Below are 25,553 nucleotides of genomic sequence, written 5' to 3'. Positions count from 1 at the left end.
CAGGCGACAGAAGATGATCTGAGACAGCACTTTGTAGGCCGCGTTGAGAATAGTGATGGCTCGATAGTTCTCACATTCCAACTTGTCCCCCTTCTTGTAGATCGGGCATATTACTCCCTCTTTCCACTTCTCCGGTAGCTGTTCTGTGTCCCAGACCTTGACTATCAGCCGGTGTAGACAGGCCGCCATCTTGTCCGGGCCCATCTTGATGAGTTCTGCACCGATACCATCCTTACCCGCTGCTTTGTTGTTCTTCAGCTTCTTGATGGCATCCTTAACTTCCCTCATCGTGGGTGCTGGCTCGTCCTCGCCGTCCACCAAACCGCTGACGTCGTTTCCCCCGTCGCCCTGGTACTCCGCCTCTGGGCCGTTCAGGTGCTCGTCGAAGTGCTGCTTCCACCTTTCGATCACCTCACGCTCGTCTCCGTCCTTATCCCGGCACATTTCGGCTCGCGGCATAAAGCCAGTCCGGGATTGACTAAGTTTCTTGTAGAACTTTCGCGTTTCGTTGGAGCGATACAGCTGTTCCATTAGGGTGTAGTATGGTTGTATTCGGATTCATATTCGGATGCTCTGGAATGTGCTCTACAACTTTCCCGAAGAGAGTATGGTGCTAACTTGCTCCTGAAAGAAGATACAGCGTCCTCAAAACTCGTCTAAAACGTGATTTTCGATCAAAAAACACCTTTTAGACGAGTTTTGAACACGCTGTATCTTCTTTCAGGAGCAAGTTAGCACCATACTCTCTTCGGGAAAGTTGTAGAGAACATTCCAGAGCATCCGAATATGAATTCGGTTTTAGTATTGCGTGAAACTTGGATTTTTCAAATATCAAAATTCAAAAAAATGATTTTTTCCATACAAATTTGTATGGAAAATTGAATCGCTTTGCGCAAAGTGAGGACTAAACCAACCGTTCCCAAACTTTGGGGAGTTGTTCAGGACCCCAAAAGGAACTAAAATAATGCTGTGCTGGAAAATCGATTTTGATATTACACCCTACTGTTCCATGTCCTGGCACTCCAACTCTTCCAGGCGGCGCTTCTTGTCCCGAAAGAGGTGGGTTTGCTGTCTTCGCAACTGTTTGTACGACTCCTTGTTCCCACGGGTGTTGTGCAGCAGCCACTTGTCCCGCGTTGCTTTCTTCTCGTCCCAAATCGCCTGACATTCCTCGTCGAACCAGCCGTTCCGTCGAACTCGGTCCACGTACCCGATGGCGCTCGATGCCGCTGCGTTGATGGCTGCTTCCATATGGCTCCAGCAGGCCTCCAGAGGGGCTTCAGCGAGCTCACCCTCGTCAGGCAACGCAGCTTCGAGTTCCCGCGCGTACTGGGTAGCGACCTCAGGATCCTTGAGCCGCTCCAGATTATACCGCTGCGGGCGACGGTACCGGATCTTGTTGACCTCAGACAGGCGTTGGCGCAGCTTTGCCACCATTAGGTAATGGTCCGAGTCGATGTCCGCGCCACGGTAGGTTCTGACGTCGATTATGTCCGAGAAGTGCCGACCATCAATGAGAACATAGTCGATTTGCGTCTCCGTGTTGTTTGGTGATCTCCAGGTGTACTTGTATAGGGGGGTGTGCTGGAAGAAGGTACTATGTTTGGCCATGTTTCGGGAGGTAGCGAAATCGATGAGTCGTAGGCCGTTCTCGTTCGTCTGCTGGTGGGCGCTGAACCTCCCAATAACCGGTCTAAACTCCTCCTCTTGGCCGACTTGAGCGTTTAAGTCGCCGATGACAATCTTGACGTCGTGTTTTGGACACTTCCTGTACTCGCGGTCCTTGTCATCGGCGTCGCTTCCAATGTGCGGGCTGTGCACGTTGATGATGCTCAGGTTGAAGAATCGGCCATTGATTCTCATCCGGCACATTCTGTCTTTGACTGGCCACCAACCAATCACGCGCTTCGCCATTTCGCCCAGCACTATAAAAGCTGTACCCAGCTCGCGTGTATTGCCGCCGCTCCAATAAATAGAGTAGTCACCGTACTCCCGGTGGTCCTTCCCCTCCCAGCACAACTCCATGTTTAAATGTTTATGTCACCCCCCATTAAAATTGGTCCGAAAAATCAGAGAAATTTTTTTTCATAAAACTTTTAAATTTTAATTAAAATAGAAGTCTAAACAAATGAAAACAATTCAAATGCATTTTCTGCATTATTTAGCAATTTTGGGTGTTGAAAAATACTTTGATTTTTTAAACTAATTATTGCAAAACCACTGGACATGTGTATAATGCATTTTAAAACACTTTTTTCATTCAAATGTTGAAACCATAACTCGTTATTTTAATTTTATTCATTTTATTTGTTTGCCTGCAAATATTATTTGCAAAGGCCTTAGTGACTAAAAAATAAAAGTTAGCTCATACATATAACCTTTTAAAAAAAATCAAATTGGATCACACCAAACAATAATAATTCTCAAAACCAAGTAACAATAATTGTTATAAATGTTATTATTTTTAATTAAAAAGCACCGGGAAAATTTTAGAAAAATCCCGTGAAGCCACCTCGCGACCTCTGGATTGTGAGTCCAGTGCGCGGTCCGATTGTCCCGCCCGTGTGGATCAATCGGACCGCGCACTGGACTCACAATCCAGAGGTCGCCGGTTCGAATCCCGCAGTGGGCGCTCTAAAATTCTTTGTGTAAATATGGGTATTCGGCGCCGTCGCTCCGTGCCATACTTTCATACACTTAGGAGCCCAGGGCGGCGAAGTCCTTGTAGATAAAAAGAAAGACACTAGTGGTTGGTACTAGCAATGGTGGCCGACAGCTATAAAGTCAACTTCGTTTTTTTCGTGAAGCCAGAAATTTTTTTTCGGGAATTCCCGGAACGGAAAATTGGACACTCTACGGCCTTATCTCGGCAAGGAAACCCCCAAACTATAATTTAACAAAATCGGATAACTTTTGATAGGGACCCTGCTAGTTTGACATGGAATTGTTTTTATTTGAAACACGATTTCATTTACGGATTTCTTTCAAACGTCGAGCAAAACAATACAACAGTTTTAATCATAAAATGACAAAATTATATTCTACAAAAGTAAGTCCTAAATACTCTTACAAGATATCACTTTTCATATCTTTTTGTGTTGACGCTTGAAAAATGCTTCAGCTTAGTTAAAAGAGGTTTGCTTTTCAATCACTCACAGATGTCCTACTAATAACTGGAGAGTCGACAAAAATATCATCGGTCTAAAAAATATAACCAGGTAAACGGAAGACTTGAACGACATTATTTGCATAATGTGGTGTATGTATTTTCCAATCGGCAACATGTGGCAGTTTTGCTGGGAGCTATTGCATATTCCAACTGATTAGAGTAGGTGAAGTTTGCTTGAAAGTCATGCTTCTTGCATGGTGGAAAGTTAATAAATAAGTGCAAGAAAGTGCAAATTAATATCGGCTTCAGGGAAAACCATATTTTCAATCGATTAAGTAGTCTGAAGAAAAGTCTGAGTAGGATAATTAACTAGTATGTTACGCGTGTGTACACAGTTTCAATTTAATATTTACAGTCACAACCCTTGACGCTGCCTCCAACGACAGCCATGAGTAAGTAGCATTTTTTCCATGATCTGAAAGTAGTTTTCGCTATTTAGTTTAATCTAAATGTAAAAAAAGATGCCGGGACATTAAACAGCTTCCGAAGGAAATGTTTTTTTTTCCACGAGTCTATTCTTCGCATCACCATCTATCGTTCCTTCAGGAAGCGTACGTCTCTTTGAAGCGGCGTTGCACGTGCTGGTAAGCGTTGTAGATTCTGAAGGAAATGCAAATGAGAGAGAAGCGAAAAATGCGTCATTGTTTGCACACCACGTGGTCATAGTCAGTGGAATTGTGCCGGAAGGGCAGCACTTACTTTGTCTTTGCCGTTTTGAAGGACTTTTTCCTGTTCTTTGGTTTCTTGTCCATCGAGTCCAGCGAGTTGGAGGAGCTCGAGGTGGGCAGTTCAAACGGCTCGATGTCTATGCAGTTATCTGAAGAAAGAACAATTTGTTAGTGAGTCATTCTATTGTCAAATCGGTAATGTATCAATCAAACACGTAACGATGATAAGAAACTTACCAGGGTGCACGAAAAATGCTATCGAGTGTCTTCCGCGGGTTTTGAGGGCTTCCTCTTCCGGTATCACAACGCGGTGGAGCTGTAATTATGAAGAGGTGTTAATTTCCAAAACTTCTAAGAGTCACACATCTTCAAACCCACCAATGCCGTAATCTTATCGTTCGTCCACGTGGACAGCAGCTCGCCCGCGTTGATCAGAATCGCCCCCGGCAGATGTCCCACGCGCTTCCACTTGTCCACGCCGGGCAGCTTCACCTCGAGCCCACCCTCGGAATCCTGAACCAGCAGGGTGAACGTTCCATAATCACAGTGTGCCCCGCAACGGGTTCGCTTCTCGTCGTCCTGCTTCCGCTCCTCCTCCTCCTCGGCTCGCTTTTTCCTGTAATCCTCGGGAATCGAGAGGTCAATCTCGTCCTTGGCGCAGCGTTGCTGGCTGTACTTGCAGGTGCCCCGTTGGAGCTCGTTCTTGCCATCGTCCTCGATCAACGGCGGATAGTACAACAGGCGGAATGTCGACTGGTTTTCACTTTCGCCGTCCAGAATGTGCGAGTGCTTCTCCAGAAAGTACTTGGTGGGCTGCTCCAAACCAATGGCCAACGCTTGCAGCAGCAGGGATGACAATCGCTGGAAATCTGTGGCCAAATCGGAAATGTGTTCCCGGAAACCTGGTAGGGGTTCCTCAGGCAGGGGAGCTTCCGGTTTAAGGGTGCAAATGTTGAACGTGTGGCGGATGTCCTTGGATACTCCGTCGAATCGCTCTTGACCGGGTTTTATGTAGCCGTGATTTCCGGATTTGCGCAGGTACATCTCCTTTGTATCGTCTGGCAATTTGCAGAAATCGTCTAAATGACTGTATGCCATTTTGATCTGGAAAATACAAATAAAGAAGTTAACACCAAAATCCACGATGACTGCCTTTTTTTTTAAGAATGTTGTACGTGATTCATTATCACTCCGTTCATGTGCGCAAACAGATAGATTAAATTGTTTGTTCATACAAAATATCTCCTCGGATTAGCGGATTTATTGCCTAAGTTTGTTGACTTCCGTGCACTGGATTTACAGTTGAAACCACGATGCTCAACGATGAAAATTAATTAAATTATTGGCTAGATACTTTTGCACCAAGCAAACTGAAAATATGGTTTATGCAGTAATCATTTGGAGATTTTTTTTACCATTTCGGGTAAGATAATCTCGAAAACTCTAGAATCCAAAGCCAAGTTTTTTTTCTATTTGATGCTTGATGATGATTTGAATTTTTGCGTTTTATATCTTATTTCAAATGATAATGGAATCCGGCCCACTTAGGAGTCCTCATGTAAAGTAATCTGGAGAAATTATGGAAAAGTCTTCTTTTATAAGGTAAAATGATTAAAACAAAATAGTTGAAAATGTATAGTCAAAATTCTATTTTAATAGCTATAATATTAAAAAGGGTTTGGGAAGACTCAAATATACGTTACTGTCATCTGTGGCGATTTGAGACACGTGCATATAATGGGGACAGCTGATTCAGCTTCGTGACTGCAGAATATTTGACACATTCTCCGGGCTAGTATACCAGTGGGAAATCTTAAAACTTTATTTCATGGAAAACAGACGATTTATTTGGATTCTTCATAGTCTAAGGCTTGTAAAACCAACTTCTACAAACTTTCAAAGATTTATAAACTCCACTTTTGACGCAAGTGAAATATTAACTGCAATAAACCGTAATATCTAGAGTTTTTTTTTATTAGGTCCTGTAAACATATAAAAGACAATAGTTTATTGGTCCTTTAAAAAAAACTCTGGATATCATGTTTTCAAGCACTGCTTGAGCGAAAAAACACCTCAAAATCATTTCCGAAAACTCGAAACATCTCCGGTGATCAGGAAGCTGATCATATCCTGAAAATATCCAGAGTTGTTTATAGTTTATAGGTCCTTTTAAAAAAAAACTCTAGATATGTAGTATAAATTTACCGTCAAATGCAACTAGATAGAGCAAAATTTGTAATTTTTTCACAAAGATACAGCATTGAGAATTTCCGTGACGTTACAACGCAAGCGAAACACCCTTTTTGTAAAAGTATGCGTTGTAACGTCACGCAATGTAAAGCGGATGCAAAAAACCAGCTCAATTTTTTTTAACCAATGGCCAAATTAACGTTGAAAAACATTAAAAAGTCTAGTATATGGGTAATTCTCCGCCAACTCACACAGCAGTTGCCCCGACCCCTCTTCGATTTGCGTGAAACTTTGTCCTAAGGGGTAACTTTGTCCCTGATCACGAATCCGAGGTCCGTTTTTTGATATCTCGTGACGGAGGGGCGGTACGACCCCTTCCATTTTTGAACATGCGAAAAAAGAGGTGTTTTTAAATAATTTGCAGCCTGAAACGGTGATGAGATAGAAATTTGGTGTCAAAGGGACTTTTATGTAAAATTAGACGCCCGATTTGATGGCGTACTCTGAATTCCGAAAAAACGTATTTTTCATCGAAAAAAACACTAAAAAAGTTTTAAAAATTCTCCCATTTTCCATTACTTGACTGTAAAAAAATTTGGAACATGTAATTTTATGGGAAATTTAATGTACTTTTCGAATCTACATTGACCCAGAAGGGTCATTTTTTCATTTAGAACAAAATCTTTCATTTTAAAATTTCGTGTTTTTTCTAACTTTGCAGGGTTATTTTTTAGAGTGTAACAATTTTCTACAAAGTTGTAGAGCAGACAATTAAAAAAATTTTGATATATAGACATAAGGGGTTTGCTTATAAACATCACGAGTTATCGCGATTTTACGAAAAAAAAGTTTTGAAAAAGTTGGTCGTCATCGACCATGGCCGTTCATGGTCACCCGCGACAGACACGGACGACAAAACAAAGAGAAACGCAAAAAGTAACTTTTTCAAAACTTTTTTTCGTAAAATCGCGATAACTCGTGATGTTTACAAGCAAACCCCTTATGTCTATATATCAAAATTTTTGTAATTGTCTGCTCTACAACTTTGTACAACATTGTTACACTCTAAAAATTAACCCTGCAAAGTTAGAAAAAAACACGAAATTTTAAAATGAAAGATTTTGTTCTAAATGAAAAATTACCCTGGGACCCTGGGTCAATGTAGATTCGAAAAGTACATTAAATTTCCCATAAAATTACATGTTCCAAAATTTTTTACAGTCGAGTAATGGAAAATGGGAGAATTTTTAAAACTTTTTTAGTGTTTTTTTCGAAGAAAAATACGTTTTTTCGGAATTCTGAGTACGCCATCAAATCGGGCGTCTAATTTTACATAAAAGTCCCTTTGACACCAAATTTCTATCTCATCACCGTTTCAGGCTGCAAATTATTGAAAAACACCTCTTTTTTCGCATGTTCAAAAATGGAAGGGGTCGTACCGCCCCTCCGTCACGAGATATCAAAAAACGGACCTCGGATTCGTGATCAGGGACAAAAGTTACCCCTTAGGACAAAGTTTCACGCAAATCGAAGAGGGGTCGGGGCAACTTTTCCCGATTCCGTGTGAGTTGGTAGAGAGTTACCCATATCTAATTCATCTAGTTTTTCAGAAAAATATTGAAAAAAAAAACAAATTCTCCACCGTTGTAACGTCACGCTGCATATTCGCTCGTAGAGCAGAAACCAAAAACTCAACGTTGATTCTTATGGCAAATTAAACGTAATTTCAGAATCTGTAGAAATATTAAGGTGTTTTCTTTTAAATTTCCAAGTTACAGCCAAAAAAACTGAAAAAAGAAACGTCAAACCGTAGTAACGTCACGGCGAATGTGTCATTTGGATATTTTTTATTGGTTTCAGACTTACACACAAAAAAATATTTCCGAATGTTACATCATTTATGATGTAACACTTTTGCACGTCATTAAACATTTAAATTTAAATGCAATTTGATGTAAATTTCCAACAAATTATACGTAAAAACATGATTTTACGTGTGATTCAACCGTTTACGTCGAATCTCACGTTTACATTAATTGAGTTTACATGTAATTCATTTTTTCCGTGTCGAGTAAATTCACATATTTTTTTCTGTGTAGATAAACAAAAATAGTGCATCGATTGCCAAATTTCAAGCTTTTAAGTGCTTTAAAAACTGCTGTTCCTATTCAGACTGCAGTCACGATTTGCCCCAGATGACGATATACATATCATTATCCTAAAAGGTTCGGGAAACTTTAAATGTTTGTGAAGTTGAAGTCTTTGTTAGAACATAAATTTTTAATATGCACAGAAAAAAAAGTGTAAATTTACCCAACACTGAAATCATGTTTTTAACGTAAACATGCTCAATGTAATTTTGAAATTCAATGTAAATAGTTGTATTGCATTTAAAGAACCTTTATGTAAATTGAGATTCTATGTAATTCGTGAAGCTCATGTAAACAAAGCTTTAATTTGTGTCCAAACATAAATTTGAAGATATGAATAACATGTAATTGCGTATCTGATGTAATGTTTTCTAAACGTAATCCCAAAAAATGATTTAAATTTAAATAAAAGCTTATTTTGCAAATGACAGCACAAAAGGATGACAAAACAAATCAGCTCAATGTTATTGTTGTTTGGTGCGGTGAAGTTGGAAGTGTTTTTGCGCTAGATTTTGCAATTAAATGAAATTTCGGCTGATGTCCAAGCAGCTGTTTATTTCGCGAGTCTGCCGGGCAACAGAAGATGGCTCCGGACAGGAAAGGGAAAGGTTCCGCACAGCAATTTTATTTCATCCAGGTTTGGATCGCCAAATTCAATTTTAACCGGCTTTCCTCACGCTAAAACAAATGTTTCAGTTCGGATACAATCGGTCCGGAAGGATGTAATCAAACCTTGCGGATCGATTGCTGTCAATGTAAATTAAAAGAAATAAGAGCTTCTGAGAGAGGGCCGATGGAATCTGTACCAACGGCACCAACAGCAATCAAAGGGATGGTTTGTTTACATTTCGTGCCAATCAAATCCAATCCAGATGATTAATCTAAAATCAGTTCCTTCCTATTGATCGCTTGTCTGGGAATAATTTGGTTTAGGAGGATTACGTAAAATCCTTCCGGGTTGATTGTAGCAGTTGCACCGCCGGGTGAGTAAAATTCATAAGGTTACTACTCACAAAATATTACATTTTAGCATTCGCAGCTGCTTTAGATGGTTTGTCATTGATGCTGGCAGCAAGAACCTTGAGCTTCTTCGACAACTTTGACTTGCAGCGGCGGAAGCCGAAACCTCTTTCGTGGTGGCAACCTCACCCGGAACAGCGTCCTTCTGGGTTTCCTCATCGGTTGGAGTATCTGGTGCCACTGTCCCGGCTTGATCTCTACAGGTAATCTCGGCGTCTTTTACGCGGTTTTGACCGCAAGAACGAATCAGGTAGACGCAGGATTCACAATCTTACAATGCCGGAACGAGGCATCGGCACAAACTCCCTCGTAGGTTTTCACCGAGACCGGAAGCAGGCTGCTGGTCCTCAGCTGTACGAGAGTGGGAAGAGGAACAGGAACGGGATCATGGCTTTGATTCGCAGAGGTTCCTTTATCAATCAAGATCCAAGCTAGATTTTTTTGCTGAAACACAAAAAAGAACATGTAAGTATGTTTCAGCTTCAACTCGCCAATCTTTGCCAATTTAGTTCCACAAGTCTTATATATTAGTTTACTTACAGCATTAGTAAGCAACATTCATTAATGGCGAAATATAAAACTGATACTTTTAACAAATTTTAGGTACGAAACCTTGCCTTTTCGACGGATTTTTTTTTCGTGATAACTGTTCGATCAGGTGAAGTCGATGAAGCGCGGTGAATGCCCCGTGACTGAAATTATCGCGTTCACGCTTACTGGGGGAACTCAATTTTTAAGTTCGTTCAAGCAAAATGAAGTTCAGCCATGTCAATTTTAAGATGGGATTGTTTTGATTTTATTTCGCAAATTTGAGATCACTGAACCGAACTTCATTTTGCTTGGTGACTTTGCTGAAATTTCAAAAGTGACAGTTCTGGGGACTTAGCGGTTTTCAGAGTGGATGTTGTGGTAGGTAAGTTTGTGAAATTGTATCTTTTATTTAAAATATCTCTTAATTTGTATGTTTTATATTTTATGTTTCCATATTCAGCTCTTGATACTCATCGATGGTCCTCCTGGAAGACGACCGTCCCGCCGGAACCAACACCCATCGAAATGTCCGGCCGGTGGAAGGACCGCCGGAAGCAGTTGAAAGCGACCGCTGACGGCATCGGTGCTTGACTCGACCACGAGTATCTGCCGTGGTTCCGCGGATGGGACAGTCTCGACGCGTAACAGTTGCTCAAAGCCCCGCTCCGGAAGAATATTAAGAAACCTGAAAGGTTGGGACGGGAGGTTCACGGCTGAGAAACCATTAGTAAGCGAGCCGGATTGTGATTGAGAGGGAGTAATCTTGCCTGAACCATGAATCCGAATCTGCTTCCGCCACCCCTGGCGACCGGTGCCATCGACCTGTTGCAGGAGATGCTCCTCAAGCGTGGGGACATCCGGGCCGACTTTACGCTGTACCAGGACTTTATGGACCAGCATCGGGATCTGCTGCTGGTTTCGGAACCAGGCAAGTGCGACTCCGACGCGGCCCGCTTTCGCAACACCGGCAACCGGCTCTATCTGGACGGGAAGTATGAGGAAGCTTTGGTGTGGTACAACCGGAGCATCTGCTTTGCGGAGAAGGAGTCGGACCAGCTGGCCACGGGATACGGGAATCGGTAGAGCGGAAGGCGTGTGTGGTTTGATTGAGGTTAGGTTTTGATGATTGTTTTTGAATTTCAAGGTCGGCGGTTTACTTCGAGCAGGGCGAGTACGAGTTTGCACTGTACACTCGACCCCCGGTGGTTGGTCACTTTTTCGTTTGACACTTTTTTAGTTTGTACCCCGTTGGTTGGTCAAAGTCAAACTAAAAAGTGACGAACTGTCACTTTTTACACGGCGCTCACGCACACTATCAAAATAAACGTTTGGTAGTGTATGTGAACTCCGTGTAAAAGGGGTGTCAAACTAAAAAGTGACCCCGTTCGTTTGACAACAGTTGGTGTCAAACCATCGGGGTTTGAGTGTACAACATCAATCTTGCCAAGAAGCATGATTATCCGGAAAAGTTGTTGCAAGCAGCAGATTGCTGCTGGCCGTTCGAAGGGCACGGTTCCAAGTCCGCGGATAGACATTAATGTGGACACCCACCCGAAGATTCCCTTCCTGGCCAAGGGAATAAAGGTTGATCACCGGCGAATCCTGGTTGCCGAAAAGGACTTTAATCCGGGGGACGTGATTATGGATTGACTTCAACCAACTTGCAGCCACTGCGGAGTCAAGTTCAGCAACAGCTTGATTCCTTGCCCGGGCTGCGTCTTCTTCATGTACTGCGGCGAGGAGTGTCGGAAGAAGAGTTGGAAGCTGTGGCATCAATTCGAATGTCCGGTGGCCACGAAGCTGCGCAATTTCTCCAACTTTAATGCTGGAGCTCGTGCTGAAGGGCTTCTTGGCAACGCTGCGGAACGTGCTGGTCAAGGGTACCTGTAGGACGTTCGTAGGTCGGCTGCGAGTTCAAGATCTATCTTCTCCAGCTAATGCCGTAGATTCTGCGCGTCAACTCATCCACCAGCTCCACTACAGTGAAGCTGTTCCCCGCGCTGCTGAAGTTTGGTAACATACGACTACTTGCCATCAGCCAAGCTGAGCGAACCGATTGAGATTCCGTTCGCCATATCGCTGGCCGTCTTAGAAGCGATCAGTTATCTTATCTTGGACTTTACAGATTTCTACTCGAGGATCATCCGCCCGCTGGGGACCACGAAGCAGGTGTTGCCGATTTTGGTGAATATTTGCTTCGCAAGCTCTCTGTACAGAACTTGTTTCTCGCTGAAGTCTTTGCAAGGTTGTACGTGGATACTACGCAATCCCAGATTGGCCAAATTTACACGGAATTTGCCAGGATATGCTGAGCTGTGACCAGAACGCGCAGTTGATGGTGTACAGTTCGAAGATTGTACTTTTTTCCAGGTGTTGACGCGGATTATGAGCGGGACGCTGCACGCCGGGCAGGAGGTTCGAGGGCTTGGTGAGAACTACTCGCTCGTGGACGAGGAAGATTCCTGTACGCTGTAGGTCGGGCTGTTGTTGATCTACAAGGCGCGTTATAAGGTCGAGTTGAACCGCGTCCAGGCCAGGAATTAGATTATCATCGCCGCTTCGAATCACTCGACTATCACCGATGTCAGCATGAACGAGGACGTGTTATCTACCGGCCGCTCAAGTTAAACACCCAGTCCATCATCAAGATCGCCATTGAACGGGTCAACCCGTCGGAACACCTGAAAATAGTGGACGGCCTGCACAAGGTCAACAAATCTTACCCATTACTCTCGACTCGATTGTATGAATCCGGCGAGCACTTAATCTCGGCACCGATGAACTCTACCTGGCACCTGCGCAAGATGTATTCCGAGATTGACATCAAAGCGGCCGATCCGATGGTGGCCTTTGCGAGAGTGTCGTCGAGACGAGTTCGCTCAAGTGGTTCGCCGAGGCGTCCAACAAAAAGAACGATGATTCCAGAACCGCTGGAGAAGGGCCTGGCCGTGGACGAAGCGAGTTTTTCCAGGTCAACTACGACTGGGATCTGCTCACGTCAAGAGCGATTTGGGCCTTCGGCCCGTACAACATCAGCCCACACATCCTCGTCGACGACAAGCTGTCCTTCGAAGTGGACAAAACCCTGCTCGGCTCCGTCAAAGACTCCATCGTGCAAGACTTCCAGTTGGGCTCGCGCGATGGACCGTTCTGCGGGTCTACGCAGACGTCAAGTTCAAAATTATCGATCAATCCATCGCCCAGGAAACGCTCTCTCTACCGAGGAGGTCGCCAAATCATCCCAACCGCCCGTCGAGTTGCCTACTCCGCCTTCCCCATTACCACACCCCGCCTCTTGGAACCGTATCTCTTCGTCTAAGTGCAAGCCCCCGCCGATTGCGTTTCCTCCGTGATCACCGTCCTTGCCCGGCGACGTGGCCACGTCACCCAGGATGCACCCGTCTCCGGTTCCCCGCCATCGATTCGTTCGGCTTCAACACCGACCTGCGAACACACACCCAAGGCCAAGCCTTCTGCCTGTCCGTCTTTCATCACTGGCAGATCGTCCCCGGTGATCCGCTCGGCAAGAGCATCGTCATCCGGCCGCTGGAACGTAATCGATATTCGAATCGTCCGAACCGATAGCCCGCGCAACCTTGTCACCGAACTCTCCAACGATGTCGACAAGTATCACTCGCTAGTCCTCGTCCATCCGTAGTTAATTCCGTTGAATTCCGTCAAACAAGATGTCCCGGGTGGCAATCCTCCTGCCCTAATTTATCAAAATTAAAATTCAAATAAATTCAACAAAAAAACATGCCCAGAACGACAATTTTCTTTTCACTATTATGCCGAACCGATATCCGTCCTCCGGAACCATTTTTCTGCTTTCCTGGAGGATTTTTCCGGTACCCAGCGCATGTCAAATTTGACATCGGCTTCACCATGTTAAAATTAAGTTCGGGTACTCGATGTCAAATTTGTATGGCTACGGTTTGCGCCGTTTTGATTGGATCCACTCAAATTTGAGTTCCCCTGGTAAGCGTGTTGTTGACGAATCATCAGGTCGGTGTTAGGGAACATTCTTTTATTACGTTATTGTTTATTTTATTGTTATTTTATAATCCAGTCGACTCTCTGGCTGTCGATCTTCTCGATATCAATAATTCTCCATCTATCGATGAATTCTTCAGTCCCTTCAATCTGCATACTTCAATTATCTTCATTCCTCGATATTTTCCCTTGCTTGAAGGATCTCTTCCTCGACGGTCCCTTGAATTCTGTTTGCTTTAAAAATCTCTTACGGTTGTCAATAATTTCAGTTTCTCATGGCTTGCATAGACATTTTTCTTGGCGAAACGAAGCTTTGAAGGGTGTTTGACATTAGTTTGTTTTTGTTTGCTGGACGTTGCCATGATTCTCTCCTATAGCTGGTCAGCAAGAAAAAACAAATTCCAATCGAGTCTTCATTTTGCATCGTTCTGTAAACTGATGCTTCTCTTCCTCGACGGTCCCTTGGATATTGACAACTAGAGAGTCGACTGTATTAGCATTTTTGGCTATTTTTTTTTTATCAGTGCCCATGTTTGCACGCTTTCTAATCTAATCTAATCTAATCAGACCCTAGCGCAGCCAATCTTTCGAAGGGATCAAGAAAAAAATATTTTCAATCGAGTCTTCATTTTGCATCGTTCTGTAAACTGATGATTCTGTTCCTCGACGGACCCTTGGATATTGACAACCAGAGATTCGACTGTACAAAAATTTGGCATTTGACCTCCTCAAGTTGCTTTTTGGATGTTTTTGAAACCACCTTGAGTCAGGGGTACCTATTCAAAAACACAAAAAAAATGAAAATTTCGTTTACAGGACCTTTTCGATAAAAACTCAAAATTTTATCTATTTGGCAAGCTAATTTATATTTCTTAGACATTTGAAAACCGATTTTGGTAATGTAAACGTGTATGAATAGAAATTCTTAACTTATTTTTATGAGTTCCTTAGAAACAAAATGTGATGCAAACTTTCAATTTGTTTTAATTTTTAACATTTTTTGTGAAGTGTTTTTTAAGTTGAAAAAACCTATTGATAAGTATCAATAAGTTTTGAGTCGCAAATATGATTTAAAACCTCAATAACATGAAAATTAAAAAGCAAATCTAGTAAAAATGACAATAGGTTCCTAAAGCCCTATGTAATTTTTTTATACAACGGCTAAAAACACGCTTAAAAAACATTTTTGCAATTCCGTCGTGGAACAACTTACTTTTCCTGTCATTCTTGAACGACGAAATAGCCTACTTTTCTGTGCCAAAAATAACCGAATAGCAACACTTTTCAAAATAAATGCTGAAAAGTTCTACTTTTCAGCACTGAAATGGGTGCTGAAAAGTTGAACTTTTCAGCACTTGTTTCGAAAAGTAACACTTTTCAACATTTTTTTGATTTAAACGATTTATTGACAAAATACATGAAAATTCGACTTAAAATTTCACTCAATGGGTGTTTTTCGAAATTGCAAAAAATGTTGTATGGAACTCGTTGCAAAACTTGATTTTTTCAGCACTCGTAGTATTTATCCAACTCGGTGAACCTCGTTGAATAAATGTACGACTCGTGCTGAAAAAATCCTTTTTTTGCAACTTGTTGCATAAACTACTATTCTGATCATTTTTTGTTAATTTAAAGCAAAAAAAAAGTTGACAACCTGTTTTCGATGGATCAACTATGGTCCCCTTGGAAAGGGCTGTCAAGTAGGATTTTTTCTGTCATGAAGGACCGCGAGGTTAATTTTTAAAAATTGATTTAAAAATCTATTTTAAACTCTTTGAAGTCATTTTACTCTGAAAAATATGCTTTAGCGTTGTGAACAATAATATCAGCAATCTAAGCTTAATTTTAGGACCCAATTCGCCCTTTTCTTACGTTGCTCAGATAAATAATATTTATATTTATACAGATTTTTATTTTGTCAAGTACATACAAATTAAACGTGGCAACCCTGCTTGGATTGAAAAGCAAATTTAGTCCAACGTTGCCAGATTATTTTGTGGGAGATCTGTATTTTCTTGAAAATAGATCTGTATTTTATCTGTATCTTGTCGAATTCGAAGCCATAGAAAACATTTTAAAAATTATAACAACAGATTTAGGCTTTTTAATCATATTAAAGCATAAATTAATTACTAAATTGTTGAAACTTTCAAATATAACCATTTTAGAAAAATCTGTATATACAGATTTTTTGGATTTTTAGGATCATAAAATCTGTAAAATACAGATTTATCTGTATATCTGGCATGGCTGATTTAGTCACAGGTGTAGTCGACATTACAGATTGTCAAGGGAGACCTTGACAATCTGTAGTCGACATACGCGACTTTCTCGCGCGAGCTGTAAAAAAAACAAAAAGAAGAAGCTATCTGTCAAAATACTCTGAAAAGTCTCTATCGCGATCCGCTGCGCCAAATTTTCGCGTGAAAATTGCCGGTTCCCCTCAATCCCGTTCCAAATTAACCAGCAAGCATGGCCATCGTCGCCAGTGCACTATCCCTCGTGAGATGAAGACATCTGGAGGGCAAATACACAGCAAAAAGGTAAATTTCCGCTTCGACAGAGGTGAGGTGAGAAAATAATTTGTGTTTTGAAGCAGTTTTCAGTGATGTCCGTCTCAACTGCCAACATCGACAAATCTTTGTCGGGCCCGATCGGGTTGGACAAGTGCTGGTGGAGGACTAGGGCAATGTGACGAACATCCTGCTGAAGATCGAGCATCCGGCCAGAATGTGCTCTTAACGTTGGTCCAGCTCCAGAACGAGGCGTTCGATGGTGAACCAAATCGGTTGTCAGCATCGCCGAGCTGCTGACCCCTCACGTCAATTATCAGCCGGCTTTCAGCTGGCTTGCAAAGTGGGCGATTTGGGCCGTGAAATGGAGGGCGAGGAACGCTTCGAAACCAGCTACGGTGTTGAGGTCGCTGAAAACGAGCTGATCAACGCTCGAGTCCCCAATTGCAAAAAAGTGGTTGCCGGAGGTTGTGGCGTCGTGGCGCCCCTTTCAATCTATCTTGTTGAGTTCGCAGAAACTGCAGGTCATCGCCGGGAATGCCACATCACTGATTTTAAAAGCAAAGGACGCCACCGCCAGGTCAGGTTCTATTGTAACAATCGGCCAGGGCTAAATTGTACAGGTTTGTTTTGTTTTTCACCTTTTTTTTCAAAGCGTTTTGTGAGTCACAATAATAACTATTACTATTGTTTTTTAGGTCGCATTTCACGACAGTCACAGTAGTTCAAATCCGGAGGCACCGGTCGTCGCTGGGGAGAAGTGCATAATGCACAACCACACGCCGTGGGGTACCAACGGTTCCGGGATAGCTGTACGCGAGGTCACATGATCACAATATTTATCGAGCTGGATCCTGCAGAGCGATGTTGTACAGAAGCATGCTGGTTTATAAAAAGGTGAATTGATCATGAGTGAGTTAATTTTTTATTTCCAGTCTTTTCTGAATTATTCGTAAGATCAGGAAATCAAAAGCTTTTGATTCCTACTCAAGTTTACATATTACTCCGTTGAATCTAAAGTCTGCGTAATAATTATCAAACTCTTTGCCTATGACATTTTAAAAGGTTCGTTATAGTTTTTTTCTGATCAAACATAAGTAATTTCAATGCTCAGTTTGATTAGAAATTAATCTAAATGTGTGCCTTTCTAAACTGCATCAGGGTACAAAAGAATTTGAAAATTACATCAGATTCAAGATTCAACGGAGTAAAAAAATTTCTACTTGGGTAAATTTACGTAGATTTCATCGGAAATTTACACGTTTTTGGACCGCTGTTTGTTCGAAACGTTTACATCGGATGGCATGTAAATTTAAAATGAATAAGATGTAAATTCGCATCATTAATGACGTGCACTTTTGGTACATCATTAATGATGTAAATTTACCGGAATTTTTTTTTCTGTGTGGATGCCTCTAAAAAAAGCTGGATCTTCCTTCAAAGATTCGTCAAATTTAATCTCATAGATAGGACATAAAAAGTTTGACAAAACGATGCTCAAAATTAAAAGCCTTGAATATAGAATAATTATTGAAATCAAAAACGGACTAAATTTTTTATTCATAAAAAATAAGAAACTTAAAAGCAATTTAAGTTGTTTTTGCTAATCGAATATAAAAAATGACATGATAACAAAATCTAACACGATTCCATAGCATCTATACCCGACATTTTCAAATGTATTTATTCGACGGGAAATCACTAGAGCTCAATTCTGTCGACTGTAGCGTGTTCAGGGAGCTCAAATCTATCACTCCTTACCGAAACTAAAGCGTTTACCGACATCAACTTTAAAACCGTCGAGTTGTAATTGGCGTCTGATACAGCCTCGAATGTAAATGTCACGACTTAGGAAACAATAATTCTCGGATTAGTTTTCAAAAAGACGTAAGAGCCAATGGTAAACAAAGCATTTTTTGCATCGGTATTCGACCTACTTACGAAAAATTAATTTCAATAATGCTTATCATTGTTCATTTACACGTCTTTCAAGTGCCCCAAATTAAAAATAAATGAAATTTTGCTACATATCGGAGAAAAACGAATATTAGTGTCGGAGGTGTAATTTTCTTACAGACAAAACAGCAACAATAATATGGCTTGTCAACTTCAAGTTTCGTCGTCGTCATCGCCCGCCGGCCACAATGCTTCTTCTCCTCACCACGACCTGGCCTGGGCCGCAGAAGCATTCAATTATCACGTGCGCTGATGAACCAACCACGATTTGCAGGAAAATGATTAATGTCAATATTTTTCCACCGCACAGACGTCAATTGGTGAGAGAGACACTCTTTAGCAATAAACTCGCAAGCTATCGTGCCATACCGGTGCTGCCCGTTTCTCATATTTTTGGATGATGCCGTTTTGCAACAGTTATTCCAGCAAGCAATGTTGCTAATTTGTAGCATGCCAACGTTCATTATTTAGGTGGAACGTGCGGTGACAACCAATAAGCAACCAGTTCAAGCGTTATCGAGATTGAATCAAACGAAAGTTTGCCCTGGGACTTGTTTACGAGCTCTTACGGCAGATTTAACTACGAAAGGATTCGTCGTCCAGAACGTCCGGAACGACCGAGTCTAGACTGCCGTCAAAGGGGCGCAATCAATGCATCTTGACACGCAGAGTCTGGAGAATGTGGTCCTTCTCAGAGGAGTTTAGTTGCACTATAAAACAACAAGAATAAAGTTGAGGCAAACGCTGCTCCAAAAAGCCAACCAAAGAAAGAACACAAGGTACAGCAGTTTGAGGGTAATTAGCTTGCCAGGGAAAAACAGTCGATGAGTGCAACAAGTGGCCAATAAAAGTTGGAATTGCATGTCGTGAGTTCGTTTGTGGGTTTTAGGAAACAGACGAGCAATTATGTGTAGGATAGACGTTGAATGCAGCTACAAGTGCGCAGCAAACGTATTTGTTAGCCAAAGTTATTCACTTTTGAAACAACCCAGCAAATGTTGAAAATTTCAAACAGCAATCAACAAGGTTGGTATCAATACGAGACGACTCACCTTTTCCTCGGGAATGCCATGGTTGACAAGCAGTGCAACGCCTTTCTCCGACAGCGCACGAAACAGTTGTCCACCGACGCGATTTACGACCGACCGGATCGGACATTCCTCAGTGCCTGAAAATCGTTGTTGGAAAAGAAGTAAAGAAAACAAAGATGAGCAATCAATCGACCTCCTCATACTAACTATCCATGGTAATGGGTGTCGGTTACAAATTCCAATGAACGTTATCAACTAGATCAAGTCTCGATGGCGGAATAACCTAATTGATCAATTCAATGACCTACTGATAGTGTGCGTCTAGAGATAACGCGCCACATTGATGGATCATACTGCATGGAATGTACGTTAACTCACTCTTGAAAGGATAGTAACTTTTTGAACTCATAGATTGCGTTTTGGAATAAAGATGTTTTAGTTTGCAATTACAAAAAAAAAACCTGTTATAATTCAACCCAAAACCAACCAATTACAACCCACTGAAAACACAAACCGACAACGACATCTTTCCGCCAGTTGTCGGCAATCTAAAAGTGGGCAAGTAGTGCTAAATTTATGCACGCAGTTTGGTTAAAAATAGTCACACGCCAGAATGTTGTCTGTTTGTAATCACCGTCATCGTCATCATGATCGAAAGAGCGAGATGTTTTGGTTTTGATAATTACCTTAGTAATAGACGACGACCGGCGCGGCTGTCGTGCCCGTTGCTTCTGGACACATGTTAATTGGACACGTTTCTAGCATCTGTTTCCGATTCTGGGTGGTTGGAAGTCAACGGAATTATGACGACTTAAATTGAGCATTTATTACAGAGCTATCACAGACAAACAGACGTGAATTCAATATGAATCCCATAATATGAACTTTAAATTTGAGAATTCTTTAGTTAGGCTATTACACATTTTATTTAAAGGGTTTTTTTCTCGGCACTGGTCGAAAAAATTCATCAATTGGTAAAAAGACTTAAAGTACCCAACTTCATTAATAATGACATTCTTAATAGTTTAGAAATGATTTTATAAGTTAATTCATTGAGATATATATTCAGCCATAACATTTTTTGCCCCAAATTTGACCAAATCAAAATCAAATAGTGTCGCCGCCAAAAAGTCATTTTTGTTACATCCTAATATAAATATCAAAATTTTCAAAAATTATGATCTTGCGCAAAACGCAATATTTAAAAATTATAGAAATGAAGCAATATATTCTGTCATGTCGAGCTACCCACATAGTCATCTTCTACATACATAATACTTACATCACTTTGAAATTATTTTTATTGAAGATTTCACAAAAGTTTAATTTTTAATATTGAAAATCGAACCATAGTCTCCGAGATACAGTCATTTGTAAATTACAGGCTAATTAGGTGACGCTTAGAGAAAAACTAAATTTCATCAATTAAAATTCATTGTGAGGCTGTATCTCAGAAATTAATAAAGTCTCAGAGAAAAATTGTTGGAAATTTTCTTAGATCTTCAACAATATTTTGTTAGGAGTGGTTTTCTTTCATGAATTATTTAAAAGATAAATAAAATGATAAAATATCACAAATATATAACCTAAAATAGACTATTAATTCCAAAACAGTGCAATTTATCAAAAATGCGGTGAAGTGCTTTTCGATTGCAAATATTATTTTGATTTCAAAAATTATATATATTATTATTTTTAATTGTTCAATGATTTTTATTTTGATGCATTTAATTTAAAAAGCTATTTCCAAAATGCAATACAAGTTAATACAAATATCTAGTCCTGTTCTTAATTACATAAGTATTTAAAAAAAACTGCTCTAGGTTGAACTGAGCTCCCCTCCCAGCTAATAATCAATAAAATTCATTAAATCACTCCGAAGGAATCCCGCGATTCGTGACAAACTTTGCGATAGTGCAATGTCGCGTCAAGAGTGATGACATTGAATCACACTGGCCAACAACCAACAGCAAACAAAAACAACCGATAAGGTGAAGCCGGCAAGTGTCCGGTCAGTCTCTGGTGATTCCAGCACAAGTGGCTGGGCTATGGGGAGGGAACTTGTTTTACAACTCTTCAAATCGGTACCCTAAAACGGTGTCGTGTTCCGTGAAATGTGGTAGACAAACAGCTCACATATACTTGAAATGCGAGTGTTTTCCCCAATCGACAGACACGGGGCAGACAAGGTGGGACTTTTTTTTTGTTTGTTTTTGGGAAATACCAAATTAAAATGCGGATCATGTTGATGGCGGACCCCAGCAGAACGAGATAATAAAAGTTTAATAGTTTACTTTTTGCATTTAACAGCCTTATCAGTCATCAACAATCAAGAAAATTGAAAGGCGTGAAAGTTACCAAACTCAGTAAACTAGTTCGAGGGCGACGGTGATGAAACACACCTTGATAGTTTCAACTGCCATGACTCACGATCTTGCCACCGTTATCGCTTCGATTACAGGAACTTGCAGAAATCAGTGTCAACTGATCGGGACTTGATCGCCAAATGGACCATGTGCACTTATAAGGTTCACGACTAATGAATATTTAGCACGAGCAGAGAAAATGCTTGCGCAAAGATTTTAAAAGATTAGTCACTGACGAAGTACCCTTGCTGGCTTGGTACAAAGAAACAAGTTAGTAAGTGCGACTATTATCGACAGCTCGCTAAATGATTTATAAAGTGTAAAACTTTGCGGAATGTCGAATGAGTGGCACCTTGATTTGAAATTTAATAGAACGCGACAGCTTATCTCAGTGAGATGGATCGCATTACGCTCGTGTTTTGCCTTGTAACAATTCTAGGTGTGAAAATACGCCACAAAGTGTGATGTCACCAATTTAAACCAACTGATTAACGAAACATTTCTTAAAACGTCACAACCAGTCCGTCGAGTCCACGCTTACGTCGTTATCATCCGAAGTCATGCTGATTCACACACGCGGTTGGTAACAGTAACAGTCTGGGCTAAATTTGTTTGATTGCTGGTGGGAAATTTACACAGCTAAATTTACAGTGCCAAGAGAAACTCGACGTGATAACGAAGTGAAACTTGTTCTGGTAAACCTGATGGATATATTGATGTATTTTCAAACTTTTTTGTGGTCTCAAATCATTTTCTACAAACAATCCAACATGCGATGGGGAAACACGCTTAATTTTAGGCCGATGCCGAAACTTTTTTGAAACTTCATATGAAAGTTTGGACTGTTTTCAACTCAACTAAGAAGTCTCAATATTTGTGTCATTTTCAATTTATATTGTATCATGTCTCATTACTTTACAAATTTTCTAGCAATCGATGCTGTGTGTACTCGTGTTTTCTTTATATTGATTTAGTCTCGGCAAAGTTTCTCAAACAATAGACAAACACATGAGAATTATTCTCTATTTCATTGAAATATTACTTAACATACAATAAACGAAGTGGTTTAAGTTGCTTCGCTTCGCTTGGAAACGGCGATTTTAGCGGATTGCAGACTGGAATTCGCCATGTGATGTGATGTAATTGTCTAAGCCTGTGTTTTCAGGAATTGATAGTTGAGAATAGAATCAGATTTTCATTACCATGAGTCAATGGAGTCATGGTCCATGACAGTCATCCATTGCCGGTCGCGGCCAACTCAACCGCGCACCGGGGACAAGGAAAAAGATTTGGAAGACGAGAAGTGTTGATGCTCTATTTTTTAAGGGGATAGGGGAAAATCTCCTGGGTATCCCCAAAATAAGTTTCGCTTGAATTTGGACGGTTTTTGGGAAGGTATATAAGGTCTAGGATACACTCAAATCAAGCCGTCAGGTCAGCTAGAGCGCACTAGGACTTTGCAATATTTGGCATTGTTTTTTTTATTTTTGCTTTGTTTAGTATTTTGATTTCGTAGAAATAATAAGTTCTCTGCATATTTTAAATCCATTAAGCTCTCCTTCATGTTAACAATCTTATCAAATTCGAAATAAGTTGATAAAAATTAAGGTTAGACTCATTTAACAACTCGTCTTCGCCTGTGTGCTATCTTGTGAGTTACTTTTTCTTGAAAAAGTATTAAATGACCGTTGTCACAAGAAAGCACACAAGCGACGAAGTGCATCGACACAACAATGCGTTTCCTGAAGCAGATAAAATGAAGCAAATGTTTCATTCATGTGCAAATTTTTAGGAGGAAAGCAACTTTACTAACAATCTTGAATTCATACCTTAAAATGCTAAGCGAACTTTTACATCTGCATGAAGTTAGGACCCCCGACTCAAAACGAAAAGAAGAAAACTCACCACAGTGGGCCAGATCAATGATCGGTATCTGGCTGGTGGACAGCAGGGTGTCCATCTTTTCCTCGCTGCCGGGTTTGCCGCCGCCACCGCCGCCGTTACCACTCTTGAGCATGTTTGCGCACCTGGATTCAATGGCCTTTGCTTTAAACGAAGATTTTGGGACTTTTTTCTTCTTCAGAGATCAGTCTCGGCGGAAGAAATAAACTTTTTTTCTCGCTCTCTTCTCGTCGTCTCTCTTTTGGAGTTCACTTTAACAAGTTCTTTTTTTTCTTTGTTTCGTGGATATTTTCCGCGTTTTTTATGTATATTTCTGTTCCACTCTTCGTACCTCGGCGTGTTGAATGTGTACTTTTATTATTATTATTATTATTGCTGGTATCTCTTTCGCTCTCCTTCCTGGCACGCTTGTTTTGCAGCCATCCAAGCACTTTGGGCCGCCTCAATGAAAGAGAGAGGATCACCACACGCAAACCATACCATGTGAATGGCTAGTTTTATTGTTTTGGTCTGCAGCTCTGGCTGGAACCAATACTAGCAATAGCAATTTCGAGGGCAACTTTTTTTTTCGATCGACGAGTTGAAAGTACTTTCCATTCCAGCAAACACCACCCGAACCCGAACTCCACAAACTCACAAACTGCACTGCACTGTTAGATGTTGCTTACGCGTACGCGTACGACACTTGCCCGGAAGTTGGGCTCAAGCTGTATGTGATAAGTCGTGGCGGATTACGCCACACTGCAGTGCGCCTCAAGAACACCACACCACTCGCGCTCAGTAGCAACCCGTGACGTGACCTGTTCGACTGACTGAAGGTGGTCACCGCTGAGTACGCGTACAAGATCTATTTCCGAAACGGCTTCGGCGCCCCACAACGAACCTCGCAACGCTCTCTTCCTATACTATAGTCAGTCTGTCCAAGCAGCAGTGACGATGACCTGTGCTATGCCTGAGAGAGTATCGACCGACCGACCAACGCGACAGCTACCGACTGGCTCACCAACTCACTCACTCTGCCTGCTGCTGCAAGGAACGATCGACGACTGAAAGGCGCGCGCGTTTCGTTTTACTTTGCTTCGTTTGCTCAGCTTTGGTCCGACTGCTCTGAACCTACTCCTTCTCCTCCTACTCTGCTCAACTTAGCAGTGATGTTGGTGGTAGCATGAACGAGCGGGAGGACGGGCGGTTTGCAGGGATTCAAAAGAAAATGGGGTTCATAAATGATTTTTTTTTTGCACTGCTTTGCAGGATATTACCATTCAACATCAAACAAACGGTTTTCTAATCAAAACACCTTGCGTCTCCATAAAAGTTTCAATATGATGGAAACGCATGGCGTTTGAAGATAAAATCTAGATTAAATTTTCAAAACAACCTATCCCTCATGGGTTTCCTATGCAGATAGGGCCTTTTGAAAATTTAATCGAGAAATAATAGTTATGGCCATCAGGGACACCACTGAACTCCGTTCCATAGTCTTAAAAAAAGTATCTTTGCCAAAAAAGGATTTAAAATTTTCTCAGGGATCACATCCAAAACAAACATAAAATATGTTATTTAGAACCACTGGATCCCTTTTGTCGACAAAGTTTCCACAGTAGTATTCGTTACTTCGTAAAACGTTCGTCAGTAGTCGACCATCGTGATCGCCTAGACTTTAAGTTGGTCGATGCGCGCTCAAAAAATTTCAAAAGTCCGGTCGTTTGTTGCCCGCGACATTTTTGCCTTAATTCAGACGTTAATCTTCAAAGCCACTAATTCACACCGCTATCAGCAGGTTCCTCGGCTCATAATCTCTAGGTGTTGATAACAGCTTGATAACACAACGTGGTGGTGACTTGTGGAGAAACCTCACCGCAAACGTCTCAAACGGAGCCAACGAATGGACCGTTAACCTTGACGACGGACGTTTCTTCGCGCATGCAAAAATATAGCTTCGGTGACTTATCCAAAGCTTGATGTAATATCCGTGATAACATGCGAATGATTTAGACAAACAGTTGATAGCTTAACACTGGAACGCCCAACGCATGTCCAACTTACACGGACGCCCAAGCCTCC

At 41.3% G+C, this 25,553-nt stretch overlaps 3 protein-coding genes across 3 annotated transcripts in view; 1 reads left to right on the top strand and 2 right to left on the bottom strand.

Annotated features, from left to right (window-relative positions):
* The window catches only part of LOC128092353 (uncharacterized), a 5,782-nt gene extending 3,431 nt beyond the window's left edge, over window positions 1-2,351 (bottom strand). The window contains exon 1 of the mRNA XM_052706000.1: window positions 1,616-2,351. Within this exon, the coding sequence (XP_052561960.1) occupies window positions 1,616-2,025 (410 nt within the window). The 5' untranslated portion in view covers window positions 2,026-2,351. The remainder of the gene's footprint in view (window positions 1-1,615) is intronic.
* A 661-nt stretch (window positions 2,352-3,012) lies between these two features.
* LOC120421094 (uncharacterized) lies at window positions 3,013-24,568 on the bottom strand. Its single transcript, XM_039584236.2, has 6 exons — window positions 23,493-24,568; window positions 19,243-19,358; window positions 4,216-4,941; window positions 4,075-4,153; window positions 3,869-3,986; window positions 3,013-3,769 (listed from the first exon to the last, which is right to left on the bottom strand). Exons 1-6 carry the CDS (start codon window positions 23,602-23,604, stop codon window positions 3,712-3,714), a joined length of 1,209 nt encoding a protein of 402 aa, XP_039440170.1. The 5' UTR covers window positions 23,605-24,568; the 3' UTR covers window positions 3,013-3,711.
* LOC128093815 (uncharacterized) lies at window positions 10,119-10,905 on the top strand. Its single transcript, XM_052711621.1, has one exon. The coding sequence runs from the start codon at window positions 10,503-10,505 to the stop codon at window positions 10,809-10,811; it is 309 nt and encodes a 102-aa protein (XP_052567581.1). The 5' UTR covers window positions 10,119-10,502; the 3' UTR covers window positions 10,812-10,905.
* Window positions 24,569-25,553: the final 985 nt, after the last annotated feature.

This window comes from Culex pipiens, chromosome 1 (genome assembly GCF_016801865.2).
Source record: "Culex pipiens pallens isolate TS chromosome 1, TS_CPP_V2, whole genome shotgun sequence".
NCBI lineage: Eukaryota > Metazoa > Arthropoda > Insecta > Diptera > Culicidae > Culex > Culex pipiens.
This window is presented reverse-complemented; position numbering and strand designations above follow the sequence as displayed.

What these genes read in the sequence shown, in the direction of transcription:
- LOC128093815 (XM_052711621.1), top strand. Translation starts at nt 10,503, where the DNA reads ATGAATCCGAATCTGCTTCCGCCACCCCTGGCGACCGGTGCCATCGAC.
- LOC120421094 (XM_039584236.2), bottom strand. Translation starts at nt 23,604, where the DNA reads ATGCTCAAGAGTGGTAACGGCGGCGGTGGCGGCGGCAAACCCGGCAGC. An exon ending in ACGATAAGATTACGGCATTG is followed by an intron (nt 4,154 to 4,215) that starts GTGGGTTTGAAG and finishes TCATAATTACAG; the next exon opens with CTCCACCGCGTTGTGATACC. An exon ending in AGCATTTTTCGTGCACCCTG is followed by an intron (nt 3,987 to 4,074) that starts GTAAGTTTCTTA and finishes TTCTTTCTTCAG; the next exon opens with ATAACTGCATAGACATCGAG.